This window comes from Ipomoea nil, unplaced genomic scaffold (assembly GCF_001879475.1).
Source record: "Ipomoea nil cultivar Tokyo-kokei standard unplaced genomic scaffold, Asagao_1.1 scaffold1043, whole genome shotgun sequence".
NCBI lineage: Eukaryota > Viridiplantae > Streptophyta > Magnoliopsida > Solanales > Convolvulaceae > Ipomoea > Ipomoea nil.
The window spans coordinates 2,427,464-2,438,082 of NW_017617471.1; the positions used below are offsets into that span (position 1 = coordinate 2,427,464).

Consider the following 10,619-nt stretch of genomic DNA (forward strand, 5'->3'; position numbering starts at 1 on the left):
ACACATCACCCTCTCTCTCTCTCTCTCTCTCTCTCTCTCTCTATCTCTCTTTCACTCTCTCTGTCGTTTTCATCTTCTACTGCTACATGGAATCCACGCATGAACCCCAAACAAAATAAAATAATAATAATAATAATAATTCTTATAAGTATCGAAGTTCCCCCAGGCAGTGTCGATGCATTTCCACAAACAGAAAGCTATCTACAAAGACAAACAACGTTAGAAAGTAGTTCAGTTCCATTTCTATCCATCTCTTCAAGTAAGCATCAACCCTCTCTCCACCACTTATTTATATTTTTTTTTTCTTCAAAAAAAGCTCCCTTTTTTTTTTTTGAATTCTGGGCATTTATGTTGCTTATATACTAGATCAGGAAAGGTGGGAGAGGGTTATGGGGTGTTTAAATCTGGCATGATATTGGGAAACTTGTTTTCTGGGGATTAACCATATATATTCTATATATATTTATGTGTATATATCATTTCTTGAAATTCATAGATCATATATAGTCTTTGCTGTTGGCATTCATGAAATCCAGTTTTTTGAGCTGCTGTTTTCTGTTTTCTTTCTTTTAGGTCGGGTGGTTGGGGGGGGGGGGGGGGGTTATTCTATATTACTATATATATATGGTTGTTGAAGATAGATCATATCACCAGTGAGGATATGATATATATATGTTGATCTGAATTGAATAAGGTAGAGAAATATGGACCGCCTGCTGCTACTGTTTGTTTCCCTGTTAAAGTTTGTGGTAATGTTAGGTAAACACAATTTTTATAGAATTAAATGATTTTATTTAATTACTTTGTACTTTATAAGAATTAGTTAATTTACTGGACTGTGATATATACGGAGTAATAAATATAGAAAGTTGTGAAATACTGTATGTTTTGTTTTTGGGTAAAAGTTTTGTTAAGTTTTATTCGAAAAGTGTGGCTGGATGAGTGAAACATGATTCTTGTACCAGAAGGTCAAAAATTTGATTATTGTCAACACATTCTTGGTCGAACCCGTTGCCCGCACAAGATCTTTTTGGTACTATGTATCATTTTTATGTGATTTGTGGACTATCACACAAAAATTGAGTTTACTCAGTGCACATCATTTAATAGTCAGATTTTGTTCGTCACCTAAAAAACATATATAAGAGGAAAAACACATTTAGGGAAGAGAAAATGTAGTGTATTTGAGCCTCGAGAGACCGGTAAGTATGGGAGATTTAAAGAATAATATTTGTTTTGAAATAAAAATTGATGAAATTTACATTTTTTTTCCCGAGTAATAGATCGAGATCTTTATCTCTTATTATCAAATGCATGACTAAAATTAATTTTTTTTTTTTTAAAAAAATAATACAGTATTCATTATTAGTTTTCCTCCGATTTTAGAAATGATGCTATTTTATACCACAAAAGAATATTTGAAGTTAAAGTGTTTTAGTACCATTATTTTTTCTAGAAAACATCTTAAGTGTTTGATCGTTTTAAGTGCCATATATATATTAACGAGGAAAATTCAACTCACATATAATAGTCCGCAAATCGTATAGGAGTGACAAATCACACTAAAAACCTTGTGTGATGGACTTAACTCAGAGAGTATTGGCGAAAATCAAACACGTGAACTTTTGAATTGGCCTAGTACAAAAATTATGTTTCATCGACTTGGACACCCTTTATAGAAAAGGTGTCATATATTTTGTACATGTGAGTGTATCGATACAATTAGAAACTATTACCAATTATACACGATAAAATCAGCATACATAATGATAACAAATGCAATCAACACTGCACCATCGACAGTATAAACTTTCCCTATATTTTTTGTCTCCAATATATTTCCCACCCATACAAACACATTATACCATTATTTTTTCTAAAAAATAAAAATAAAATGTTTGATAGTTTTAGGTGTCATATATATATATAGACAAGGGAAATCCAACTCTTGTATAATAATTTGTAAAACCATATAGAAGTGGCAAACTAAACCACATTATGTGCAATGAACGCAGCTCAATTAAGAGGGTGTTAGCAAGAATCAAACTGGGTGATCTTTTGATATGAAATTACAAAAATATGCTCTACACACTTCACCACCCTTTCCAGATAAGTGCGTGTCATATATTATGTACACAATTGTATCGATACAATTAGAAATTATTACCAATTATACCTGATAGAATTAGCATATATACATGCATGACGATACTGAATACAATCAACATCACACCATTCACATTATAAACTTTCGCTATATTTTCTTTCTCCAATATATTTCCCATCCATCCAAACACATTCACAAGTCAGCACAAGAGTAGTTAATTAGCTGCAGAATGCAGTAGCCTCTTCATGTTGTCTAGGCCAGTCAAGTTTAGGAAATTTTGGAGACAATCAGACAACTCCAACTAATTAGTTGGTCAGCCTGTTGGTTTGGTAACTTATAAGATTTTAAGTTCGACATTTAGTGAGAACAATCTATTGGTCTTCTTGGTTTAAGCCAATCAGTAATGAACAACCTAACCTGGTTTATCTCCTTATGATCCTTTTGTTGGTTAAAACCACAAGACCATATTTACCTGGTGCACACCCTCAAGGGTAGTGGTTGAAGATTTCTCCCGTCACCCCAAAAAAAAATCTACGAAATTTATATCATTTTTCTGACAAGGGTTTGTGTTTCTTCTACCATTTAGCAGGTGTGAATATATACACATTATTATGCAACAGATTAGAAGAAGCCAAATGGCATCAGATGCAATGAGCAGTAGTGGTACACCTGCAAGTTCCTGCACAATTGGTTCATTCACCTGGTGCCAAGCAATGGTGTCCAGAAATCCATGGAATAACACATTATATGAAAACAGTAGTGCTGTTGATCCAGGGAATAATGCAACATCTGCACATATGCTCTGGGAAGATAATGGAGGAATGCACCATACTGCACCAGAGCCTAAAGGGTTTACAGAACTGCACACATCAGGTATGGTATTGCAACTACTTATGATGGTTGTCATTATCTCGTGAGAGTCAGGCTCTGATACCATATAAGAATGAGAGAAAAGAGTTTCTATACATCTGAATAGTGTACAATACAAAGTATAAATAGAAGAGATGTCAGCAATAGTTCTAGACCTTCCTTCATGGGCCTTTGCCCCCTGGGCCATATGCACTTTGGGTATCCCTTCTTGCACCAATCTTTATATATCCATCAATACTAGTGTTTTAAAAGATCATTAAGAGAATCAAATCGAATTGAATCAAAACTCTTGTCACTTCTAGGACTAGAAATGAGTTTGGTACTTTTTTTTTAGTATACTATAACTCTTAGATCTGATGTTCTTATATATGCAGATAAAAATTGCAAAGTGGAAAGTGAAAATGTTGCAATGTCCCCGCACCATTCTAGGCCTGCAACTGAACATGACCTTATGGGTCACTCTATTGTAAGCTCTAATCTCTCTCAACCCACTTATATATCCACCCTTGCAAGTTCTTAGATTGTTTCTGCATCTAAATCATGATTGATTAACCTTAACAGGATTGTCCAATTTCATGTTTTTTCTTCAGCAGTGTGCACCATATCCCTATACAGAACCTGCTTTCCTCGGTGCAGCTGGTGGAGAGTCTGTGGTAAGTAAGTTGTAGGCCCTGTTTAGTAAAATACTTAACCTATCAGCCAATTTTAACTTGTTTAACTTGGTTAAATAATCAATATGAGTGTTTAATTAATTAATTTTTTGTAACTGCTTATTGTTCCAAAACACTAAAATTCAAAAAGTTGTTCAAAGCAACTTTTTAGATCAATTTTTTGAGAAAGTCATTTTTTATGTAATCCGCTATTAGCTAACAGCTAATTTACCAAACATCTTTTTACAATCAGCTAATGTTATCAACTAGTCAAACCCACTAACCCAATCAGCTAACAGCTATTTACCAAATACCCAAACTAAGAGCCAAGATGAAACAAACCTCGGATTATCATTACAATATAATGTTTGTTAAACTATGAGGTTTTGTTTGTTTTCTTGAAATTAAAAACATGTAAGGTTCATCAAAGTGCACAAGGAGTGAGAATGGTGTTGCCGCTGGAAGTGACGACAGAGGAGCCTGTTTATGTGAACGCCAAACAGTACCATGGAATTCTCAGGCGAAGGCAGCTCCGGGCAAAGGCTGAGCTGGAAAACAAAGTGGTTAAGAACAGAAAGGTCCGTGCAGTGTTTACTTCAATTCGATCTCCCGTTTTATAAGTTTCTTCTATAACCTATGAATCTTGATTCTGTGTTAATTATGATATGATGCTTCAATTCAATTCATTCCCTGCAGCCTTATCTTCATGAATCCCGGCACAAGCACGCCATGAGAAGAGCCAGAGACGGCGGGGGCCGCTTCGTGAATAAAAAGAAGTCTGATTCCACAAGCAACAACACCCCCCCATGCAGCAGCAACGTTAACTCCAGTGAAGCCAAGAACTGTATTTCAGACAGCCATGGCTGCCCAGGCTCTGAAGCTTCTGGGATGCAGGGCAGTGCAGAATATGTGCAGTGGGGTTATGAGTATCAGCGTTTCAAAGTCATGAAAGACTGGGTGTGAACTGAAAAAGAAGAAGAAGTCTGGAGATTGGAGAATACATACAATCTCTGAATCTATCTCCCCCATATATATACTTATGTATAATGTGGTTGGTCTGTCTCTGATCTGATCTGATGATTGTGTAGAATATGTAAGGTTGGAGAGAATAACATACATACATACATGTTTGATCTTGGCAAGCAGCTATAAGTGTAATGGCTGCTGGCTTGAATTGGCTTTTACCATTCATTTTCTCAGGCAATTCATTCTTGGCTAATACTTCATAGTTGCGTGTAAGCTATGGAGAAACAGATGGAAGAAGAAGACCTAAGCTCATAGCTTAGCTTGTTATTGGCTTATTAGCTAATGTGATGTTTGATCAATGCAATATATACGTGTACTTGTTAATTCAACTAATTAACCAAAGGAGTATATACTACATTAATACATATGTTATTCTTGATGATTTACGGGAAATCCTGCACCCGGCCCGCTACTCAAAAGTACACTTTGAATATCTGACAAAGGATCACAATGAAATAAATCAGCTTAGGTTACACATAGCTAATTGGTTCAGACCAAGAAAGTCAACAGACATGCCTTATAAAGAGTCGAACTTGGTACATATGTTATACTAATCGAATTTTGAGCAATAATCAAGAAAGCTACAAGTAACGTAGTGAAGTCACACCAATACAATTAGCAGTCAAGATAAGTTTAAGACGGTTGAAAATGATGTCCAAGATCACATCCTTCTTGAGCTAATTAATTTTGAAGATCACATCCTTCTTGCAACCCTATTATTTATTGTTGTGTGTATAGTAATGAAATAAAAGATATGCCATAATTATATTGTATGGTCAATCATATGAGGCTGCAGGAATATGAATATAAATGTTGAATGGGTGTGGAGTTATGGTTATGGGCCACACATAACTGAAAATCAACTATACCACTTGCCTTCCACTTTCCTCTCTTCATTTTGAATGGGACCGCAGAGACTTTAGACCGCTGACACATTTTTTTTATATAGAAATCAGGTCGGGAAAAAAGTCCTAAATAAGATTCTAGAACACAAATTTAATTTAATTATAAGTAATACAAGTTTGCACGAAAAAAAAACTAAAAAAAAAAAATGATTGATAATTAATTAAGTAATAAAAATTCGTAATAAAAATTCTTTATAGTGAATTTTTATTAATCGTATTACCAAGTCAAACAGAAATTTCGTGATAAATTATTTTGAGTGAATGAAGGAAATCATTTTATATCACGTAAAAAAAAAAAAAAAAAAAAAAAAAAAACTCCTTAACAAGTTGTTTTGAGTGAAGGAAAGAAAATTCTCCTATAAAATATTGATCAATAAAAAATTTTAATAGTCAATTTTAACTGTTCATCTTTTGTCACGTCAAATAAAAAATTCTTCAGTGATAAACCATTTCAAATGATTGAAGGAAAGAGAATTGTTATCTAGTATTTTGATTAATTAATAAACTCTTTATAGCCAAGTTTGACTAAATCATTTCAAATTGAAATTTCATTGTTCATCGATAAATGATTTGGAGTGGGCAAAGAAAAGAGTGTAATGAATAAGACATAAATTTTGAGGTTCCACAACTACAAGTGGTTGATTTGGGTTACACATAATGAACACCTAGCCACTCCTTTTCTGCCACCGCCAGCTAGGGTTTGGCCCACCGCCGTCGTGTCTCGCCTCATCTTCTCAATTCTCATGCCCCACTCGCCACACCTTCCCTGCCACCGCCAGCTAAGCTCGCCGCCGGAGAATAGCTTTACCAGCCTCCTTTCAAACCCCGGTTGAAATGCCAATCCGATCTAAAATACCCTCACTTCCACCGAATTTCACGTTTAAATCAAATCACATCAAAACAATTCAGTCAAATGAACTGTTTTAACAACCTATTTGACCTTCCTGTGTTCGTGTTTGATAAACGAACAGAACAATTACAAACTCGTGTGGTGTTCGTCAAATAATCTTTACGAACAAGTTCATTTAGTGTTCGTTTAATGATATTTACGTACATGTTCAATATATAGTCGTTGTGTTGTTTATTTGATTATTGTTGCGATAATGAACATATGTAAGTGTTTAGTTATTAAGCATTCATGAACGTGAACAAGCATGTTAACGAACGTGTTCGTTAATACATTCGTGAACATATTCGCGAACGTTAACGAACACGAACAGAATTTTCAAAAACCTTAACAAACAAACACGAACAACCCTCGTTCGTTCATGTTCAATTCGTTAACAATCCTACTAATCAGTTATGAACAAAAGTGAGTTTACCTCCTTATAATTCTTTACCGATTAGAGTCACAAGACAGTATTTACTCAGTATCAACAAACATAAAATTCAATGTTATGAGTCAGCATATGCATGCATCCATGACTGAAATTGAAGCTAAACACTGACAGAATCATGAAAGAAACTGCAAAGTTCACATTTTTTTTCTTTTCTTTTCACAGTTCCTGAATTCCTCTGTTACAAACCAGAATCCTGTGGTGATACTACCAAGAACTGGCCTAATCTCTGCCGCATGAATCTCAAACCCTTTCTTTTTCTTTCTGTTGAATGCTCAAATCGTTTATGGTTACTTGAAAAAAAAAAAAAAAAAAAAAAAAAAAAACGAAAACGAAACAAAACAAAACAAACAAACTTCGAGTAAAACTGAGAGCTTGCTAGTTTTCGGTTTAATCAGGAAAATGTTAGCTAAGTTGTTCCATGCCTGTGGAAGAATCAATGGCACGCAGGTTTAGTCCTCTCGTTCGTCCCGGTGCCCCTCCCCTGAGGGAAGATAAGTCGAGAAGAAATCTGCATAAAAGATGTCGGGAACTAGATTCAAAACCAAGATGTATATAGTAGGTAGATATATATCGGGTGTAATTATCGGAATATGCCATACGTTTTGTTTGATGTCTTTCCGTGTTCTGCAGAATTAGAGTTAATCAGTATCTTCTTATCGATAATCGACACAGAGCAATCCGTGGGCAAGTCAGCTAATTGTGGACCTGCATTTGCGACAAAGTAAATTTCAAAGGGCATAAATTCACAACTTGACCGGTAAGAGATTCAAGGCTTTTCGTAGATAACTTACATGTTTTATCAACGGTTTTGACACCTTCGCTAAGACCCAATATTGTCTACATGAATTCAAACGGGCATTTTGTCACATTCGGTGTTGGCATTTGGCAATACCATTATATATATATATATATATATATAGTTAATAAACTTTAATCCGGAGAGATATATATATATAGATTCAAAGGCAACACGAGGATCAAGAATCACCTTAAGAGACTTGTAGCATGTCTCGAGGTCATCATTGACCAAGATATGATCAAAGAGGCCAGGCGACTTCCCTTGTTTAAGCTCTTCCTTAGCATTTCGGAGACGCTTTTGGACCTGTTCTTCGGTCTCGGTTCCCCTGTTCAAAAAATCAGCAACCTTCATATCAGTCAAAGAGCCATCTAAGATGATATAACAACGCCACATAACAAGGCCTAGCCCACCTTGCCCGAAGGCGCTTCTCCAGCTTTTCAAATGACGGGGGAGCGATAAATATGAAAATGGCTTCGAGAGAACTAGCCCTTACAGATCTTGCTCCTTGAACATCAATATCAAGAATGCATCGCTACAAAAACACAGGAGCCATTAGCAAAGGCAAAATCAAGAATATCCAACTGAAAGACAAGATAACGAAACATATAAAGTACAAACCTTGCCAGAATCTGCAACCACTTCGACAGCTTCTACACTAGTTCCATATAGATTCCCATGAACATTGGCAAACTCTAGGAACTTCCCGTCCGTTATCTCTCTCTCCATTTTACTTCGCTCTGTAAAATGGTAATGAACACCGTTTTGTTCCTTCTCTCGTGGAGCCCTGGTGGTGTGGCTTACAGAAAAGCCAAACATGGATGGGAATTCATCCATTAATTTCGATATTAATGTTCCCTTTCCCACTCCCGAAGGACCGCTGATGACAATGGGCTTCTCAGCATCACCTATAACTCCCTTGCTCCAGGCAACCACCTCAGTTCCACAACTCTTAGCTTGTTGTCTTACGAAAGGGGTATTCACCTGCAAATAAGTCAAAAACCTTTTATTATACGAAATAGATTTTAAGTGAATTCCAAGAAAGATAACCAACAAGAATTAACAAAGTTATATCTACACTTTTAGCTTTGAAACAGTAAAATTGAAACAATCGTTATGAAGGGGGTAACACTTAATTGGTATGTTTCAAAATTGGATTTTGATGCAATTGTGTGTGAGATCTACTCACATAAACTAAAAACAAATGCATCATAATTGGCCCTGTTTGGTAAATGGCTGTTAGCTGATAGCTGATTGGGTTAATTAGAGGGTGTAACTAGTTGATAACATTAGTTGATTGTAGAAAGGTGTTTGGTAAAAATTAGTTGTTAGCCGATAGCTGTTTGGTATAATTTCCTTTCTCAAAAAGCTAATTGAAAAAGTTGTTTTGAACAGCTTTTTGATTTTAGCATTATGGAGTTACAAAAAGCTAATTAACCAAACACTTATATTGATTTTTTAACTAAATCAAAAGGCTAATAGTGATCAAATAAGCCAAAATTGGCCTATAGGCTAACTATTTTACCAAGAATTTAGCTTCACTAACCTCAAGAAACCAAAAGCAGTCATCCACGGGGGAGTTCCTCTTGACAACTAATATCCGGTCTTCTATTAAAAGCACGGCTGAGAAGCCCTCAGGTGCCTTGAGCTTTGTCCCCAAAACGGTAGGGTTTATCCTGCAAATTGGAGAAGATATTGTTCATCCACGAAGAACAACAGCACCACTGTTCTAGCCACACCAGAAAGAAAACTCACCATTTCCCAGTAGCTTTATCATAAATTTGAACTCCAATTGTGGATTTCAGTTCATGATCAGCCCCACCACCAATCACATACTGATAAGAATATGGAGGCAGAATATGTGTTCATAATTACACAATCTTTATCCATTAAGGTGTAAAATAAAACAGAAAAAGATCAAATCAGCATGTTGTAATCAATCATACTGTTTTGCTCCCAACATCAATGGCTGTTTGGTTGCCCTTAGGCTTCAAATCAACCCCACTGGGAAATTCTCCAATCACATTCTCTACAACAAAAGCTGGAGCTTCACCCTAGAAACAACATAGGATTAAACAAAACAAAACAAACAGTCAGATCAAAAACCAAGAACCAACTTCTACTCAACAATTTCACTGCACTGTAAACTGCCATGAGATTAGGGAATCTTTGATATAAACTCACCATTGAGACACTCAAGATTCAACCTTGGGACTGAAGCCTCTAGCTCAAAGTTCGACCTGATAAACCGCAAATTAAAAAGCTCTCAATTTCACGTAAATCTCCAAATCACAATAAACGAAATTAAAAGCTAAACCTTATAAAGCATTGGCCAATAAATAACCCCCAAAAAAAATAAAAACCCGAAATTTAAGCATTCCAAAGCAACGCCGCTACGAGTTTCGAAATCCAATAAAGTTACAGACTTTAATAAGAGAGCAAAGAAACAAAGACCTAATAATCATTTAGAAAACGAAACCCATTGCGTATCACATTGCCTTCAGAAAATTCCGAATCGAATCTATAGAAAGCAACCCAGAGGTCCAAAATCACGCCATGCTTCCCAACACAAAACGTATACGTACGAGAAAATAATAATAATAATTTAAAAATAAAAAAAAAAAAACGAAATGAATCTGGAGAGCAGGAAAAGTACCCGAAAACAGGGATTCTTGGTGGCTTTCTGTTAGGAATGAAGAAGAGGTGGAGAAGGAAGTTTTGTTGAATGGGGCGTTGGAGTTCAACTACGGATCTTCACGATTTCAAAGCGGGACTAACTTACAATTGAAAAAGCCAGCGGCTTTAAGGAGGAAGAAGAAGCTGCAAGAAAGTTTGTGAGATCTTCCCATATTTGTAGGCGCAAAGAGAGAGAGACGGAGAGATGGAGAGAGAGAGAGAGAGAGGAGGCCGCTGGGGAGGCTCCCT

General features: G+C 35.9%; 2 protein-coding genes across 4 annotated transcripts; one reads left to right on the plus strand and one right to left on the minus strand.

The window, feature by feature from the left end:
• Positions 1-9: 9 nt before the first annotated feature.
• Positions 10-4,957, plus strand: LOC109181399 (nuclear transcription factor Y subunit A-7-like). Of its 3 annotated transcripts, none has more exons than XM_019331151.1 (6): positions 10-259; positions 2,697-2,980; positions 3,352-3,443; positions 3,571-3,630; positions 4,047-4,205; positions 4,324-4,957. In XM_019331151.1, exons 2-6 carry the CDS (start codon positions 2,719-2,721, stop codon positions 4,588-4,590), a joined length of 840 nt encoding a protein of 279 aa, XP_019186696.1. In that variant the 5' UTR covers positions 10-259; positions 2,697-2,718; the 3' UTR covers positions 4,591-4,957. The 3 variants fall into 3 exon arrangements, with proteins under 3 accessions (XP_019186696.1, XP_019186695.1, XP_019186694.1); XM_019331150.1 differs by having other exon boundaries at positions 11-259; positions 2,694-2,980; positions 3,568-3,630; XM_019331149.1 differs by having other exon boundaries at positions 12-259; positions 3,568-3,630.
• Positions 4,958-6,984: 2,027 nt separating this feature from the next.
• On the minus strand, positions 6,985-10,619 carry LOC109181395 (guanylate kinase 2). Its single transcript, XM_019331146.1, has 11 exons — positions 10,351-10,619; positions 9,879-9,934; positions 9,641-9,748; positions 9,450-9,529; positions 9,241-9,370; positions 8,316-8,678; positions 8,108-8,229; positions 7,887-8,022; positions 7,690-7,735; positions 7,498-7,603; positions 6,985-7,406 (listed from the first exon to the last, which is right to left on the minus strand). Exons 2-11 carry the CDS (start codon positions 9,879-9,881, stop codon positions 7,301-7,303), a joined length of 1,200 nt encoding a protein of 399 aa, XP_019186691.1. The 5' UTR covers positions 9,882-9,934; positions 10,351-10,619; the 3' UTR covers positions 6,985-7,300.

Bases quoted from the DNA above. Each gene is read 5' to 3' on its own strand.
- LOC109181395 (XM_019331146.1), bottom strand. The intron at 9,371-9,449 runs GTGAGTTTTCTT...TCCAATTTGCAG, and splicing joins GATAAAGCTACTGGGAAATG to GATAAACCCTACCGTTTTGG. The intron at 7,407-7,497 runs GTATGGCATATT...TCTTTTATGCAG, and splicing joins GGAAAGACATCAAACAAAAC to ATTTCTTCTCGACTTATCTT.
- LOC109181399 (XM_019331150.1), top strand. From the start codon at position 2,719: ATGCAACAGATTAGAAGAAGCCAAATGGCATCAGATGCAATGAGCAGT. The intron at 3,444-3,567 runs GTAAGCTCTAAT...TTTTTTCTTCAG, and splicing joins ACCTTATGGGTCACTCTATT to CAGTGTGCACCATATCCCTA. The intron at 4,206-4,323 runs GTCCGTGCAGTG...CATTCCCTGCAG, and splicing joins AAGTGGTTAAGAACAGAAAG to CCTTATCTTCATGAATCCCG.